The 19842-nt window shown below is 42.9% G+C and overlaps 1 protein-coding gene across 4 annotated transcripts in view; it reads right to left on the bottom strand.

Moving 5' to 3' along the window:
• Positions 1-19842, bottom strand: part of LOC141096891 (chloride channel protein D-like) — a 346533-nt gene that overhangs the window by 218200 nt on the left and 108491 nt on the right. For all 4 annotated transcript variants that reach the window (XM_073583783.1, XM_073583784.1, XM_073583781.1 and 1 more), the window contains exons 8-10: positions 18402-18645; positions 13873-14067; positions 10436-10527 (exon numbers count right to left, since the gene is read on the bottom strand). In XM_073583783.1, coding sequence (XP_073439884.1) covers positions 10436-10527; positions 13873-14067; positions 18402-18645 — 531 coding nt within the window. The remainder of the gene's footprint in view (positions 1-10435; positions 10528-13872; positions 14068-18401; positions 18646-19842) is intronic.

Here is a 19842-nt window from a genome sequence, read left to right as displayed (position 1 = left end):
GGTTTTTTTTTAATATAACAGTGAGTACTGGACTGTGGGGCCATTCTCGGGGGGAATGGGCTATGTGAGCTGTGTTATATCCTACGTGGCTGTGCTATATACTATGTGGGCTGTGTTATATACTACGTGGCTGTGCTATATACTATGTGGGCTGTGTTATATACTATGTGGGCTGTGTTATATACTATGTGGGCTGTGTTATACACTATATGGCTGTGTTATATACTATGTGGGCTGTGTTATATACTTTGTGGCCTCTGTTATATACTATGTGGGCTGTGTTATATACTACGTGACTGTGCTATATACTATGTGGGCTGTGTTATATAATATGTGGGCTGTGGTATATACTATGTGGCTGTGCTATATACTGTGTGGGCTGTGTTATATACTACGTGACTGTGCTATATACTATGTGGGCTGTGTTATATAATATGTGGGCTGTGGTATATACTATGTGGGCTGTGCTATATACTATGTGGGCTGTTTTATATACTATGTGAGCTGTGTTATATACTAACTGGCTGTGTTATATACTATTGGGGGGTACATTATATTCTATGGGGGAGTTTGTGTTATATACTATAGGGGTATATTATATTCTATGGGGAAAGCTGTGTTATATACTATGTGGCTGTATTATATATTATGGAGGTGCATTATACATTATATTCTATGGGGGAGGCTGTGTTATATACTATGGGGGGCTACATCATATTCTATGGGGGGCTACATTATATTCTATGGGGGAGGCTGTGTTATATACTATGGGGGGCTACATTATATTCTATGGGGGACCACATTATATTCTATGGGGAGGTGGGCTGTATTATATTCTATTTGGGGCTACATTATATTCTACGGGGGGCTGTATTACATTTATTATATTCTATGAGGGGTGATTGCATCATACTCTATGATGGGGCTACATTATACTATAAGAAGGGCACTGCATTATATTCTATGGGGGGTTACATTATACTCTGTGGGGTGGTTGCATTATACTCTGTGGGGTGGCTGCATTATGCTCTATGGGGTGGCTGCATTATACTGTATCGAGGACTATGGGGAATACATTATACTATATGAAGAACTATGGGGTGCATTATACTATGGGAAGTGAATTGAACTACATGGATGACTATGGTGGTGCATTATACTATATGGAGCACTATGAGGAGTATATTATACTATGTGGAGGACTGAGCAGTGTATTTTAAATTATGTAGGACTATGAGGAGTGTATTATACTATATGGAGGACTATGGGAAGTGTATAATACTATATGGAGGACTGAGGAGTGTATTTTAATATATGGAGGACTATGGGGAGTGTATTATAATATATGGAGGACTATGGGAAGTGTATTATACTAAATGGAGGACTAAGCAATGTATTTTAATATATTGAGGACTATGGGGAGTGTATTATACTATATGGAGGACTATGGGGAGTATATTATACTATATTGAGGACTATGGGGATATTATATTATAGGGAGGACTATGGGGTGTGCATTTTACAATATGGAGGTCTGTGGTGCACATTATAATATATGGAGAACTATGGGGTATATTATACTAAACAAGCAAAATGCTGCATATTCATCGAGTGATTGGTTTGTTTATGCCGGAATAAAAATCATTGTTCTCAGCAGCACATCTCTGGTGTAAACTGTAGATGTGCTGCTGATAACATGATACTGTATGGGGACAGATTGATCTAATAGTGATTGCTCTGTTCCCATCATTTTTTCTCAGTTGGGGTAAAGAGGCCGGGAAACAAGTGTTGAACGATTTCAATAATTTAGAGGCCTGAACTCAGCGCATGTAAATACAATTAAAATGCTTCTGTGTGATGTGCAATATGTTAGCATTTGGGGCCTCATTTTAAACTTTGCCTAGGGCCCCACCTTGCCTAAAACCGGCCCTGCCCGCGTCATGATCATAGGGTGCCGAAACATTATTATAGCACCAGGAGGCGTAACAATGGTCTCTCGTTCTGCTAATTATGGAATTATGCAAACCTTTTAGGCTTCGCTAAAGGAAAAATCTAATATGCTGCCTGTCTGTAGAATTTTGACAGTTTGGTACATTATAGTAGTAGTGCAGTGATTACCTAAGTGATCAAAAATGTTATGACTCTCAGAAGATGGTAATAGATCTGTTTAAATGAAGTAAACCATTAAAAAAATGTACAAATTGTCTATCTACGTAAGCATACTGACAGAAAGAAAGATGTTGTTAATTATGGTGCATGCTGAACATTGTAGAAAAATATAAAATTGCAAACAGTTTCTAGTTGTGTTGATCCTTTGCCCCTTCTCCTCTCCCTTCCATAAAAAAAGTAATCAAAAAGTAATATGTTGCCCATAATGGTAAAATTGAAAACTATTGCTTGTCATGCAAAAAGCAAGCCCTCATACAGCTGGCAATACAAAAATAAAACGTTAAGTAGTGTTGAGCATTCCGATACCGCAAGTATCGGGTATCGGCCGATACTTGCTGTATCGGAATTCCGATACCGACTTCCGATATTTTTTCAATATCGGAATTCGGCATCGGAATCGGAAGTTCAAAGTTGATTGACAGACTGACGTCATCATGATGCGCGGTGTGTGCGCATCATGATGCGCCGTCATTTCGGGCCTTCCGGGGGTCTCTGCCGGCCTGCCGGGGGGCTGTGCCGGCCTGCCGGGGGGCTGTGTGGACTGCCCGGGGTCTGTACCGGCCTGCCGGGGGGCTGTGCCGGCCTGCCGGTGGTCTGTGCACCCTGTGGGGGTCTGTACCGGCCTGCCGGGGGGCTGTGCCGGCCTGCCGGTGGTCTGTGCACCCTGTGGGGGTCTGTACCGGCCTGCCGGGGGGCTGTGCCGGCCTGCCGGTGGTCTGTGCACCCTGTGGGGGTCTGTACCGGCCTGCCGGGGGGCTGTGCCGGCCTGCCGGGGGGCTGTGCTGATGTCCGGGGGTCTGTGCAAGCATCGTCCGATGGGACTACAAGTCCCATCGGGCGATGCCTGCTACCATGACAGTGATTGACACATTAGCCAATGATGGGACAGTAGTAGTCCCATCATCCGGCTAATGTGTTAAATGTTAAAAAAAAAAAAAAAAAAAATACTACATACATACTACATGCATGCTACATACATACTACATGCTACATACATACTACATATATACTACATACATACTACATACATGCTACATACATACTACATGCATGCTACATACATACTACATGCTACATACATACTACATGCATGCTACATACATACTACATGCTACATACATACTACATATATACTACATACATACTACATACATACTGCATGCTACATACATACTACATACATACTACATACATACTACATGCATGCTACATACATACTACATGCATGCTACATACATACTACATGCATGCTACATGCATGCTACATACATACTACATGCTACATACATACCACATACATACTACATACTACATATATACTACATGCATGCTACATACATACTACATGCTACATACATACCACATACATACTACATACATACTACATACATACTACATGCTACATACATACTACATATATACTACATGCATGCTACATACATACTACATGCTACATACATACCACATACATACTACATACATGCTACATATATACTACATGCATGCTACATACATACTACATATATACTACATGCATGCTACATACATACTACATGCTACATGCATGCTACATACATACTACATACATACTACATGCTACATACATACCACATATATACTACATACATACAATACATTCATACAATACATACATAGACATACAGTACATATAACATAGAGTAACATACTTACCAATACTTGTCACATTGTTCCCCGAAGCCATTGTCTTTTCCGGAATAAATATTAACATAACAAACCACAAAAATACTCACCCACGATCCGAAGCAGTCCACGAGTGTGTCCCACGACGATCTTGGGTAGAGAACTGCAGCATCAGATGATGCTGCCGTTCTCTACGGGCTGCAGGAATCCAATGACGGAAGGTAGGTATCCTTCCGCACTGTATTCCTCCGCCACTTAAAAAAAAAAAAGTCCCTAGTCTCACTTTATGCCATTGCTGCGTGGGAATTTCCCACACAGCAATGGCATAAAGTGAGACTAGGGACTTTTTTTTTTTTTTAAGTGGCGGAGGAATACAGTGCGGAAGGATACCTACCTTCCGTCATTGGATTCCTGCAGCCCGTAGAGAACGGCAGCAACAGCTGATGCTGCAGTTCTCTACCCAAGATCGTCGTGGGACACACTCGTGGACTGCTTCGGATCGTGGGTGAGTATTTTTGTGGTTTGTTATGTTAATATTTATTCCGGAAAAGACAATGGCTTCGGGGAACAATGTGACAAGTATTGGTAAGTATGTTACTCTATGTTATATGTACTGTATGTCTATGTATGTATTGTATGAATGTATTGTATGTATGTAGTATATATGTGGTATGTATGTAGCATGTAGTATGTATGTAGTATGTATGTAGCATGCATGTAGCATGCAGTATGTATGTAGCATGCATGTAGTATATATGTAGTATGTATGTGGTATGTATGTAGCATGTAGTATGTATGTAGCATGCATGTAGTATGTATGTAGCATGCATGTAGTATACATGTAGTATGTATGTAGTATATATGTAGTATGTATGTAGCATGTAGTATGTATGTAGTATGTATGTAGCATGCATGTAGCATGCAGTATGTATGTAGCATGCATGTAGTATATATGTAGTATGTATGTGGTATGTATGTAGCATGTAGTATGTATGTAGCATGCATGTAGTATGTATGTAGCATGCATGTAGTATATATGTAGTATGTATGTAGCATGTAGTATGTAGCATGCATGTAGTATGTATGTAGTATGTATGTAGTATATATGTAGTATGTATGTAGCATGTAGTATGTATGTAGTATGTATGTAGCATGCATGTAGAATGCAGTATGTATGTAGCATGCATGTAGTATATATGTAGTATGTATGTAGCATGTAGTATGTAGCATGCATGTAGTACATATGTAGTATGTAGCATGTAGTATGTATGTAGCATGCATGTAGTATATATGTGTTATGTATGTAGCATGTAGCATGCATGTAGCATGCATGTAGTATGTATGTAGTATATATGTGGTATGTATGTAGCATGCAGTATGTATGTAGCATGCATGTAGTATATATGTAGTATGTATGTTGCATGTAGTATTTATGTAGTATGAATGTAGCATGTATGTAGTATGTAGTATGAATGTAGCATGTATGTAGTATGCATGTTGTATGTATGTAGCATGTAATTTTTTTTTTTTTTTTTTTTACATTTAACACATTAGCCGGATGATGGGACTACTACTGTCCCATCATTGGCTAATGTGTCAATCACTGTCATGGTAGCAGGCATCGCCCGATGGGACTTGTAGTCCCATCGGACGATGCCTGCACAGACCCCCGGAGCCTGCACAGCCCCCCGGCAGGCCGGCACAGCCCCCCGGCAGGCCGGCACAGCCCCCCGGCAGGCCGGCACAGCCCCCCGGAGCCTGCACAGCCCCCCGGCAGGCCGGCACAGCCCCCCGGCAGGCCGGCACAGCCCCCCGGAGCCTGCACAGACCACCGGCAGGCCGGCACAGACCACCGGAGCCTGCACAGACCCCCTGGCAGGCCGGCACAGCCCCCCGAAAGGCCCGTACAGACCCCAGAGAGGCTGTACAAGGGCAGGAAAGGGTTTTTCTTATTCCGATACCGGAAGTCCCATAGACTTGAATGGGACTTCCGGTATCGGAATCGGCGATACCGATACTTTTTTTAAAGATCGGCCGATACCATTTGAAGTATCGGACGGTATCGCTCAACTCTAACGTTAAGGCTTCTGGAATATTACAGCACAAAAACATAAATTCAAATTATTAAATGGAACCTGTCACCTGTTTTGGCAGCTATAAGATGCATCCACTGCCTTTCAGGGCTTATCTACAGCATCCTATAATGCTGTAGATAAGCCCCTGGAGTGACCTGAAAGATAAGAAAAATAAGTTTTATTATACTCACCCGGGGGGGCGGTCCAGTGCGGTCTGGTCCCATGGGTGTCACAGGTGCCTCCCCTTTTCTTAGAGATGCCGCCCTCCTGCTTGCCTCATTGCTCCCCGGCATCGCGCTCCTGAGGCAAGCAGGAAGGCGGCATCGCAAGATGATGGGAGGCGGTGGACCCGGACCTGCGACACCCATCAGATCAGACTGCCCCCTGGTGAGTATAATAAAAGTTATTTTTCTTATCTTTCAGGTCGCACCAGGGGCTTATCTACAGCATAAAAGAATGCTGTAGATAAGCCCTGAAAGGCTGTAGCCGCATCTTATAGTGGCCAAAACAGGTGACAGGTTCTCTTTAATAATCCAATAGTCAAGGCAGTCCCGAGACCCAAGCGACCGGACACCATCCCGGGACCAGCAAGTCAAACTACTCCACAAGTATTTGGCTATTAAGCTGTGGGCATCTGGAGCATCATCAGTGTCTCAAAGCTTTGCAGATATTTATCAACCTCTGTTAGACTTGTTAAATACTGGCATTTCTCGGTAGAAAAGATGATGTCCTTGGTGGTTGACTATCATGAAGGTAGGGTCCGGTGCTGGAGGTAGGGGTACTGGAACTCTCAAAACTGATTCTATAACACAAGACCTCTCCCTTCTTGAGGCTCCGGGACCCAATGTGGCCAACAACTTCTGAATTTGGACTGCTTTGGACTGGGTTGTTGATTCCATACTGCCACTGGATCCTTGCACTGGCAAGCAGTTTAATTCCTCTGGGTCAACCTCAGTGGAGTTTTCAGTGACATCAACGTTCTGGGAATTCCATTGGACCAATTCCTGAATCAAATCAGACCGAGTGTTGGAGGCCCAGCATTCGATCTATCAAAGCTGACACAACTCTTGTAGTTGCCATTTCTTTTTGAGGTTGTATATACACTCCATGTCCTCTTCTCAAGGCCTAGCTGGTGGGGTTGGACATGGTGGCTTCCAAAACCTGCTATATATGCCTCACCTATGGTCTGCTTGTACTGCCCATCTGCCTCCCTGGTTGAGGAGCCTTTGGACGGTGTTTATGAACACCAGTCCCCTGCAGTTCCCCTGGATCAGCCAGTCTGAGTAGTATCCCTCTGATGTCACCAAGTGTGGAGACACGAGGGTCAGTGGGTGCTCTCGTCCACTGGCCTGGCTGTCTTTAGAAAGATGGCTTGAACAAACACAGGGTAAGGGCAACACGCTATGACAATAATTTATTGGATCACAAACAGTCAACAACATATAGTACAGTGCCAACAATTACACAAGATGCTGCAAATGACAGAGTCTCACCCTTTTGCTGACTCGCCGGGAATGAGAATATTTGTGACTCCCAGGGCCAACTATCCCAACCAGTGGCAGACAGTTTTTTGCCGGGCCCCACAGAGAGGTCGTAGCGGCAAGCTTAGGAAGCTGACAGAGTAGATTGAGGCAAATGGCCAGGTGATCTGATTGTCCCAAATTGGTCCTCCAAGTGTCTTTGAGGGTTCAATGATGGTCAATGGAGCAGATTTGTATTTCTCCAATTGGTGCCATGGTTCAGTGGCTGCAATCCTGTAGATTCTCTCTGTAGAAGGAGAGGCCCTTTTCATACCCACAGCTTTCCTTCAGGGTATTAGCCACAGGTTTGGGGGAGGTGGGATAAGATTAATCCCTCTTGCGCAAGTGTTCAATTAACCTACATATTTTGTCCTTCAATGATTGCAGAACTACAAGCTGCAGGGATTAATACAATAGGTAGTCAGCAAGTATTCACCAAATTAACAAACATCGATTGTTCAATTAACCTATGCCTTTGTTCCACAAGGATAGAGATGAGCGAATTTGTTCGAATTCGGTTCCAAATATGATCGGAATTGAATATTGTTTTTGCAATATTCGTCGAACACAGCCAAACGTCATTAGAGTAAATGGGAGTAGAAATTACCAAATATGTTCGGAACCTATCATAAGACATATATTTGGCCCGAATAGTGTTTGAATATGGCACGAATATGTCAAAATCAGATTCGGGGCCAAAATCCGAACAAATTCGCTCATCTCTACTCAAGGATAGTAGAAAAATAAGCTACAGGGATTTATACAATAGATAATCAACAGCCAATAAACAAATCAACAAACACCAATTCAATCTACAACAAGAGTCAATGTTCATGTTCATATGGACATATAATATGTGATATATTATGATATATACGTATATGATATATATATACTGTATATACTGTGTGTATATATATATATATATATATATATAATATAAAGCTCAAAGTGTGTATATATGTATGTATGTGTGTATGTGTGTGTGTGTGTGTGTGTGTATGTCCGGGATAGGCATCTGCACCGTCGCAGCTACAGCCACAAAATTTGGCACAGTCACACGTCTGGACCCCGAGAGTGTCCTAAGCTATGTTGTGAGGTGAAATTTAACCCCGCGCGTCACCATACAATTTTGCCCCTATCTACATACTGGGGAAAAAGTATGTGCGCGTCAAGCCCCGTCCCTCATTATGTCATAATGCCCCTCTCTACATAATGGGGAAACAGTGTGTGCGTATCAAGCCCTGCCCCTCATTATGATGTCACAATGGTTGCCATGGCGACGCTGATGTCATCAAGCCCCGCCGCTCATTATGATGTCATAATGGTTGACTATGGGATGGAGGATGTGTGATGGGTATATGGGCACGGGACTATGGGATGGAGGATGTGTGATGGGTATATGGGCACGTGACTATGGGATGGAGAATATGTATGACGGGTATATGGGCACGGGACTATGGGATGGAGGATGTGTGATGGGTATATGGGCACTGGACTATGGGATGGAGGATATGTATGACAGGTATATGGGCACGGGACTATGGGATGGCGGATATGTATGATGGGTATATGGGCATGGGTCTATGAGATGAAGGATGTGTGATGGGTATATGGGCACTCGACTATGGGATGGAGAATATGTATGATGGGTATATGGGCATGGGACTATGGGATGGAGAATATGTATGATGGGTATATGGGCATGGGACTATGGGATGGAGAATATGTATGATGGGTATATGGGCATGGGACTATGGGATGGAGGATATGTATGAGGGGTATATGGGCATGGGACTATGGGATGGAGGATAATTATAATTTGTTATAACTAACCACAGTTAGTTACTATGCCCGGGCAGCGCCAGGCTCTTCAGCTAGTATATATATTATATGTTCAGGCTCATGTCACTGGTCCTACTGAATAGTATGCCTGTCATCACAGTAATATAACTGTCATGATCCCAGTGCAGGTTTTTGAGCTGCACGTCAGGGGTTAATGTCTGGAGCTCAGTACGGGTTTTGACCTGCACACCTGGGGTTAATGATTGTGGCCTCTCTATGGTTCTGGGAGAGCTTCTTAAACCCCTGGGAAGCTCCAATCCCTGTCAGTTATACTTTTGCCTTTGGCCGAGCGTGGTGACCTCTGTGTGCCTGTGCCTTTTTTACATATCTCCCAAGAAAGAGTTAATTAATTTAATGTTATAAATAAGTTGTTTGTGCCCAAAAATGATGACTTAAAAAATACAACTTGTTCAGCAAAAAAAAAAAACCAAGCCCCAATCCTTCGACATCATATGGCTTTCAGAAAACACCAATAAAAAAAACTTTATTTCCCAAAGGACCCAAATAGCCAGACCCCTAAGGGGTTATTGTTATCAGTTTTAATTACAGAAAATGCATCTACCAGCCCTTAAAATATTGCAATGGGAAACTTAAAATTAGTTATTTAAATAGGAAAAAAATTAGGAAATATACACAATAAATCTCTTCCTACAGTGGCCAGTAATAATGTTTTTCAGGATTCATTAAAAATGTTTAATCACAAATCTTATACTCATACACTAATTCCAGAAAATGTACGGTATTCCTCTAAAATCCTGAATGTTAACAAATGTACACAACAGCGTCAAACGCTATCAAATGATGCCCTCTAGTGGTCAGATTTGGTATTGCACATATACAGGCACTGCTCAGAATAAAATGACAGCGACAGGTTTATTTTGGTGCTATTGTAAACGCGTCCATTACAGGGACATTACATATCTTCATTTTCACTTTACTTTTGCATTCAATAAAGCTAAAATAAAATATGTTTTAATATTTTAGTTATAAGACAAAATAAATGCCTTTCAGTGTTGAGTGTAGTGGAAAAAATCCCGAGATTAGGATTCAACAAACAGTTCACCCAATAGAAGAATTTAATCATCCGACCTGTTCCTTAATAGATTTCTTTTTTATTGTACTGTATTGATAAAATATTTACAGGCATCTTACATATATACTTACTCATGAGATGAGTTTGTGAGATGAGACTTTGTAGGGTCTGAAGTGCACGGGAAGAAATATGGCACATAGACTGTTATAGTCAGTGTTACTGCCTAAAATGATAGATAGAAGGATTAAAGCCCGTTGTATAGTATAATGTACACTACACTACAATGATACTGCAACGATTTTTATTTTAATAAATTGTGTCTCGCAGTGACAAATAAGTGGCTACATTATCTTTTCCAGCTGATATTAAAGGGAATCTGTCAGCAGGTTTCCGCTATTTAATCAGCATGATGGAGGGGCAGAGACACAGATTCCAGCAACGTAACACTACTGGACTGCTTGTTATCGTTGCAATAAAATCAGTGTTTTATCAGCAGGAGATTATCACTATTGGACTAGATGTCTTGTGCTGTATAGTCCTCCATACTCATCAGCTCTGTATAACTCCGCCCCCACCACTGATTATCTTTTTTCTGCCTATGTAGAGTGTACACAGAATACTGCCAATCAGTGGTGTGGGCCGGGTTATACAAAGCTCAGTATTCAGACAGTAACTTTATCAGAAATGCAGCAAGCAGCCAAGTAAGTGACACATCGCTGGAATCTGGGTCTCTGTCCCTGCATCATGCTGCTCTCAGATTACATAGCAAAAACATGTTGACAGATTCCCTTTAAAAAGAAATGCTAAAAGCAATAGCAGTTATCACCAATACAGTTTGACTGTACTGCTGTAATTATACAATTTCCATATCATCATGTCCTTAAAAAAGTGAAACCACCACCTTCTATTGTTTAGGGCTTTTTATTCTGCATGTGCTCACTGTACCCTCAGCTCTATTCAGGGCCCAGCGCTGGCTGATCCTGCCGGACTGACACACTCCTTGCTGTGTTACGTCAAGCAGCAAGAATCCAAATCCCAGGCATGCTCATGCGGCTTGTCTGCGCTGTTCCTGTTGTGTGTCCTCGGAGGCGTCTCTTTCTGTTCCACCATGAGGAGAGGTGTCGCGTGAGCAGAAGCGCATTGAATCTGGTGCCCGTCCGTTATAGGGTGAAGCACAGCGCAGATGCCCCACTTGAGAGTCGCAAGTGCTGAATTCAGCTGCAACCACCACAGGGGCAAGAAAGTATTACATGTATGTACCCACTGAGACCAACAAGTGTAATTCATCATGGACTGGCCAGATCCTCCATCCAGAGGGGCTTTTTAGGCCACGTTCCCACTTTCAGTATTTGGTCAGTAGTTTACCTCAGTATTTGTAAGCCAAAACCAGGAGTGGGTGATATATCCAGAAGTGGTGACGTGTCTCTATTATACTTTATCTCTGATTGTTCCACTCCTGGTTTTGGTTTACAAATACTGAGGTAACATAGTGACCAAATACTGAACGTGTGAACATGGCCTTATAGTTACACTATAGCTCATACATGAAGGTCGTGAACTCGTGATTGACCTCACCCAGCAATTCTATAATTCACTGTAATTCACTTGTAGAACATTTCTAAGATTAAGTTCCCAAGATGAGTTTTTGGCGAGTTATTGATGCTGCATATATGTAGGGAAGGTGACTTGACGGATGGACTGACTGGTCAGATTTCAGAAAGGAAAACAGCTAGAAAAGTGTAGGTGACGTGCAGTACCTTGGGTTGACCACTAGATGGCAGGGAGGAGTGTAAGTTCAGGACTTGACATCAGCTTAGGGCTTTAGAAACCGTTGGTCATGGGGGCGGAGTAACAGGGAAGCGGGAAAGCTATAAATTTGACAGGAGGGTTCCAGAAAGTTCCAGTCCCCAGGGGGAGATCAAGTGATGAGGAGACTGTGACAGTTGTGGCACTGTGAGGAAAACCCAACCTGGGGGACTGAGGAGAGAGAAAGTCAGGGGGGTGGTCCTGACACGAAGTATAGATGAGGCTCCGGGTGTAGGACACCGTGTTTGGAACGGCGTGCGACCTGTAACATTACTGTTGGTGTACAGGCCTACGGCAGCCACAGTGACGGAGCTGTCAGAAGCGTCACAGAGTGAAGAAGGGGACGGTACGTATATATATATGTCCCTGGAGAAAGCACGGTGTCCCCTTGTGTAGTGTAACCGGAGTGCTGTGAAGGAAGTGCGGTGTACTGTGAGGCCGTCTGGCGGACAGCGAGAGAGAATAAACTTGGACCTGTTGCACACGATACTTGCCTCCAGCTTGTGTCTGTACGTCACTGCGAGGTATACAGAGGGACCACCCCCAGTCCGGCCCACGACTATACGCATATTTTCACTGTGCAATCTTAAAGACCCAACAAACCAGACTGGATTTATAGAAATCTCATGTCCATTGTTTTTTTTTGTTTTGTTTTTTTTTTACACTGCATAAACTGACCTGCGGTGTATTTGAAATTAGCAACATGTCAATTTATCAGAGGCTGGACAGCTATCTGTCTGGGATGATTTAGCGAATCCTGCGTTGAGCAGGGGGTTGGACCAGATGGCCCAGGAGGTCCCTACCATTCTATGATTCTATGATCTTGCGGGTGTGGTGAGGTTTATGTGCAGATTTTCCCAATAGAATTAAAATAGCTGTGGAAAATCTGCACTATAAATGCAGGTAATCCATCTTTAACTGTATCAATAGCGTTTTGTCAAAGCCAGGAATTATTTAAAAAAAATAAGCACCTATATTAAAAATATGGCATGCCAAAAAGAGACAAAAATGGCAATGACAAAAATGCGATAAAAATGCATGTAAAAAAATCTGTACTTAGAAACGCAGTAAAACAACACAGACAATCTAAATTGCCTAATAGCACTCACCAAACACTCATCGTGGGAAGTTTTCTAGGGCTAGTTTCACACTAGCGCTTTTGAGCGCAGCGACGGCCTGCGCATGGCCGCCGCTAAGCCCCGCCCCCTGCCGCGCCTCCGCCGGTAGCTCCGCCTACCGGCGCATGACGCTGCATGCGTCCTGCGTCCCCTATCTTTATCACTGGGGGCGCAGGCCGTGCGCAGTATGTGTTTGGCGGCGCATGCGCCTTTTTGACGGTGCGCCGAGCGCAACCAAACTGCAGCAGGTTGCATTTGGTACAGGTCGGCGCACCGTCAAAAGGACGCATGCGCCGCCAAACGCATACTGCGCACGGCCTGCACCCCCAGTGATAAAGATAGGGGACGCAGGACGCATGCAGCGTCATGCGCCGGTAGGCGGAGCTACCGGCGGAGGCGCGGCAGGGGCAGGGCTTAGCGGCGGCCATGCGCAGGCCGTCGCTGCGCTCAAAAGCGCTAGTGTGAAACTAGCTTTAGCTGTAAAGAGAATTTGTTAAGTCCTCCCAATGATTTTAAATCCCTATTAAGTTGTTGAGCCTGACCCTGCAATAATATACTGGTATAAAACCGATGGGGGACCTGACAGGTTCCCTTTAATTTTGATAACATCCATGATCTCTTTTGAAGGATCTTATTTTACTTACCATCAGAAACAAAGTCTCGAGTAGCTTGCTCAGCTTTCTTACAAGCTTGTGAGAAACTGAGTTGAAAATCTTCATACGTAAGGTATTGATCTTCACATTCAGAAACACAAACAAGGCGCCCAGTAAGCCTCCAAGAACGCCAGTGATAATACTGGGGATAAAGGCCAAAACACTCATATCCAGTAGGTCTTTCACCTTGAGAAAAATAAAGAAAACTTGTTTATCCGATGACAACAGTGCTGTGTAATGTTACATTGCAGTATTCTAGATCTACAACCTTCTTTACTCTAGATATCCTTTCTATGTAGTAGTTTTTTTCTGCAAAACAGATGTCACCTTTTTTAAACCACATGAAATGCTGCTGGCTATAAAAATACTGATATTCTTTATGAAGGCAAAATAATTCACTTTCTATCATATTACTTAGTTTTGTTTGTTTGTTTTTTTTAAATGGGCCTAAAAACTAACAAGCAGGTAGTTGTTAACAGAGGCATCTACCTGCCTGGTGACTACTCAGAGCTGGAGATGGGTAGAACAGGCAGGTAGACAGTGGGCAGTCAGCTGTCAATCAGGCAGGTAATTGTAATTAATGAGCAATTTCTCTTCCATTTTTTTATTTTTTTATTAACAATTTAACATTTTACATGCATTTGGGGTAGTAGTGGGGGGAGAAAGGGAGGTGAGGGGGAAGAGGGAGGCAGTAAAGGTGAGGGGCGTGGAAAATAGGGAAGGAATACTAAGGAGGGATAAAAACAAAGGAGGATGAAGAAGTCACAACAGGTTCTTTAACAGTGTATATAGATCGGTATTACACTCTTTAAGACATACAGAATATTGAAAGACAACATGAGCGTTTCAGGAAATGCAAATAGACTTCACATTTTGAGCGACGGAATAATTATGTTACAGTAGCTGACCACACGCTCATATACTGGGATTTAGGATATATTTCCATCCATCTAGCCCATTTTTTGAGCGTATTTAGGAAAATAGTTGCTGGCAATTGCAAATTTGTATATGTGACGGTGTGTGCGACAGAGCAGGAAGGAACACCAGGCCGAAGATTAATGCAACGATTGAGACAGGGAGCATAGAACATAAAATATCAATAGCGCCTCTTAGAGTCCACACAAAGGGAGCAGATCCGGGGGCGCCACTCGGCAATCCGACGCCAGGAAAATAGAAATAGTCCTTGGGTGATTTCAATGGATCCATATGATGAGGGATACAACACAGTCCCACGTGGCAGCTTCCAACAATACACACGGTCACTGGGATCTCGCCTCAGCATAAGATCCCAGCCCTTCCCAGGTCACCACACCACTGACTCAGCCAACATAAGTGTCTATTGTCCTGTGTCCTGGGATCCACCCCTCCATGGGGGAGGGCTCCCACCTACTTTTGACTATGTGGCTAACTTAAGAAGTTTCCAGAAGCTACAAGCTTGTATTGGACAAGTCCTATGCTGAGAACAAAGATAGACTCCCCCACTGGTTGTTGACTCTGGCCTGATTACATTGCAGTCCAGGGACACAGGCCATTGGAGGGACACACTGTTAAGGTACTGTCACACTTAGCGATGTACCAGCGATCCCGACCAGCGATATGACGCGGTCAGGATTGCTGGTACATCGCTAAGTGGTCGCTAGTGAGCTGCCACACAGGCAGATCTCACCAGCAACATCGCTGGGGACGGGGGTCGCTACTTACCTGTCACACCAGGCGATCCTGCGTCCTCCCGCCCGGCTCCACGCGTCGCTCGTCCTCACAGCAGGAAGCGCCACAGGAAGCTGACGACGAGAAACAGTCCTGAACGTTCTCGCGCGATCAGCGATAACCAGCGGGGGAGCGGGTCATAGGTAAGTATCAGACACAGAGATATCGCTAGCAATATCGCTATAACGTCACAAGTTATAGCGATATTGCTAGCGATATCTCTTAGTGTGACATACCCTTTACAGTATAGTCTATGCTGAGAGATTATATCTACTATGTCTGAGAATGCGTGTGGGTTTGGGTTTATTAACAAGCAATTTTAATAGCTAGTGCAAAGGTCCATTTATTGATCTTTTCCTAACAAAGCTGGTCACCATGCCATGTCATGAGGGTATCACCAGGTCTAAAGAATAAAAATAGAAAAGCATTTTTTTTTACTGCAAGGGTATTAAGGAATATTCAATTATTATAATGATTGATTGTTAGGTTAACGGCACATAAATCAATTGCCAGCATTATTATTGTGTTCCTCTAGCAGATGAAATTACTTTTACAACCTCCTAAACTCAGTTCTCCCCGCAACCTTAACTGTCCACTCTCTTACACAAACACACACACATGCTGCCTGTGAGATGGAAGTTGAAGTGTTATCTGTAATCCGACATAGCTCTATAGCAGTGGTGACTACACTTTGAGAGGAAAGCTAGGATGGCAGATTTTGTTTGTAATGATGCAAAGCTCAGCTCTGCTGTTAGTTATAATCACACACAACGCTGCAGTGAGAGCTGAGAGCGGCCATTACACATCATACTGGTAACTCCCCTTTAATTTAAATAATAATCTCTGGAGGCAGATTCTCAGGGAGACCTGTGTCCTGCCCATAGATCTTATCATCTCATTTACATAATAAAAATTGTGGATTTTGCTTGATTAAGACATTAGATTGTAGATATAAAGGTATAATTTTATTCAACTTTCTATGACCTGCATGCCCAACTATATGGCTTAGGAGGGTTAATCCTACTTACGAGTTCCTTTTAAGCCTCTTTTGCATATGAACTAAAACAGTGATTTTTCAGTCAGGGTGCAGCAGATTGCAGAAATAAAGGTATGGATGACATTAATTTTCATGGAATCATGTAAACAGTTTGGAGGATTGAATCACTCTGACAGGTTCCCTTTGAAAGGTCTGCTATGGTGTGAAGACATGTGAGGAGGAGCATCAAATTGAGAAAGTCTCTGCAAATGAAAGGATTAGGTGCAAACTACAAGATTGTCTCTATATGGGAAACTCTGATTACAACTTCTGTGCTGGCGAGGCCATTTATAGGGGCGCTCTGTCTAAGGTCAGGGTCACACTTGTGAGAAACTCGCACGAGTCTCGCGTCTCAATACCCAGCACTGCCGCCAACACTCAGGACTGGAGTGTGTGGCTGCGTGTATTTCTATGCAGCTGAGCGCTCCGGTCCGAGTGCCAGCCTAAGACATAAGATCACACTGTTATTGCAATGGATTGAGATATATAATGCGTCATTGATATGCACCACAAAAAAGTCACTACAGCGTGTCTATTTACTGCGGGGAATTCTGTGTGGGAAAAGTACAGAATAAATATATTACAGGACAAAAGTCCTTACCTAGGTGTAAATCACCAGGTCAATCTGCAGCAGAAATTCAAGTGTCCGCTCTAGATTTGTGCCACAGAGTTTCTATAAAGTTAATGGCAGATTGGTCTGACCAAAATCTGACCATACAGGTTCATAGGGCGGGGTTCACATTGCATAGTCACTTTATGCTTAATCTAACCTCCTTTCTGAGGCGGACACAAAAGTGTGGTCAACTGTGCTTCTCTGCCCACCGCAAAAAAGTCAAGAAGTAGTGATCCGCCTGTGGCCCCATCACAGGTTCTGCCCAAATCTAATTTTTTCAAGGCTTCAGTCGGAATTACCGAAGTAGCCATCGACATAGGAAAAACAAAATATGAACATATTCTAAAACTGCAGACACAGACATTTATACATTCCTTCTCAATGTGCAGTGTGTTCTGTAACAAATATACTAGCACCCATAGATTAGAAGATAATAAATTATAAAGTTTAAGCACATCCAGCGTTCTCTTCAGTAAACCTCATTTAATAAGTCCTGAAGAAAGCCTGTGAACCTGTCACAAGTTTTTTTTATATGAAATCTGAGAGCAGCATGATGAAGGGTCAGAGACCTTGATTCCAAAGACATACTGATAGGGAATTTAGATTGGGAGCCCCATAGGGAACAGCGATGATAATGTGTGCAAACTGTAAAGTGCTGCGGAATATGTTAGTGCTATATAAAAATAAAAGATTATTATTATGTGTCACATTCTGGTCTGTTTGTTGCCATTTTGATCAAATCAATGTTATATCTGCTGCAGATCTAGCAGTTCTCTGACTGCTGAGCTCTGTATAACCCCGCCCATAACGTCATAACTTTCTTTGTACACTGTACACTGGTGGGGGTGCTGTTACTCAGAGCAGGAGGACTGTACAGCACGAGGCTACTAGTCCTCTAGTGATAATAATGTTGATAAAACACTAGTTTTATTGAAACAACACAAAGCCCGGTCAGTAATGTACTGTTGGAATCAGAGTCTCTGCCCCTACAGCTTGCTGCTCTCAGCTTAAAGAGCAAAAACGTGATAGCAGATTTAATTTAATATATAGAAAACAGAATAGGAAGTGACATATAAAAAGGAATGTCACTAGAATTATAATGCTTTGAAAACCTTATAATTCTAATAATCTTTCATTCACTTTGAGTGTATAGTTGATACATACCCAGAATAAGATTCTCTGCTCCGCTTTGAAGAATCCAAAATAACCGTTGTATACAAATCCGCCAAATGAAGATGAGAAAACATCTGTGGTGAAGGTTGCCATTAGACAGCAAAAGAATGTCTGCCAGGCCAGCTTAATGTCCCAAAAAGAAGCCACTTCTTCTAGAGCAAAGAGCAGCCCGCCAACTGGAGCCCGAAACACAGAAGCGATACCGGCTGCTGCACCAGCAGTAATAAACTGCCGCCTGTGGAATGAAACAGCGGGATCCTTAGTAAGCTAAAACTGCAAAATATACAATATATGAGTGTACTCTTCATCCACATCATAAACATAGTGTACTGCTTGTATCTAGGAGATGAAATGATTAATTCATATAGCCTTTTTGTCTTGTATACAGTATGTCTAAAAATTGCATTTTAATATTATTCCATTCTAGGACAGGGACCATTATTAGATTGTGGAATCATCCTAATCAAAAGAATTATTTTAAAGATCCTCTTCTGTCCGCATCAGGATTTTGCAGGTGGCAATGTTATGATATTTCTAAACTTGTTTTTGACATTCTCATTAATTACAGGCAAATATCTGCTTTTTACCATCAATTGTTCACTGAGTTGATAAAGATGCCTCAACAAAACACAACAACTTGAAACACAAGAAGCTTAATATTAAGAGTAAGACCATGATTTAAAGGGAACTTGTCATTAGGATTTTATGTCCCAAACTGAGGATGTGTGTGTAAATGACCTGCTGATTAACTCCTTACCCTGCTTATAGCAATCCATTTTTTCGGTTAGAGAAATCCAGTGTTGAAATTGTATGCTAATGAGTCACAAGTGCAGTGAGTAAGGCTATGTGCACACGCTGCGGATTCTGCTGCGGTTCCGCAGCGTTTTTGGCCCTGCGGAACTGCAGCAGTTCCGCAGACATGGTACAGTACCATGTAACCCTATGGGTTTTAAAAACCGCTGTGCTCACGCTGCGGTTTTTTCTGCGTGGTTTTGCTGCGGTTTTTAAACCGCAGCATGTCAATTGTTTCTGCAGATCCACTGCGGTTTCACACCTTTAACATAGTAGAGGTGTGAAACCGCAGGAGAAAACCGCAGGCCAAACCGCAGGAAAACCACAGGTCACTTTACCTGCGGTTTTACCTGCGGTTCCGCACGGAAAAACTCTCGCAGGTGAATCCGCGGTGTGTGCACATAGCCTAAATAGTGCACTTACAGTTCTTCCACCTTTCAATCTATTCCCGCCCTCCACCTGCCGCCTGTCTCTGGCTGATAGTTCACTCTTTTCTCAGTAACCTGCCTTTTGTAACACACGTAGATCATGGACCCACTGTGCCACAGGCCGGGAAGTGCCAGGACACTAGGCACAAACTCTGAGTCCAAGGTAGTACTCGAAACTGGTGGAACAGATAGTAGTGCGTTGGCAGCGGATT

This window comes from Dendrobates tinctorius, unplaced genomic scaffold (genome assembly GCF_039654945.1).
Source record: "Dendrobates tinctorius isolate UK_male_01 unplaced genomic scaffold, ASM3965494v1 ptg000081l, whole genome shotgun sequence".
Taxonomy (NCBI): Eukaryota; Metazoa; Chordata; class Amphibia; order Anura; family Dendrobatidae; genus Dendrobates; species Dendrobates tinctorius.
The sequence above is the reverse complement of the archived record's forward strand: the minus strand, read 5'-3'. Positions and strand labels throughout refer to the sequence as shown.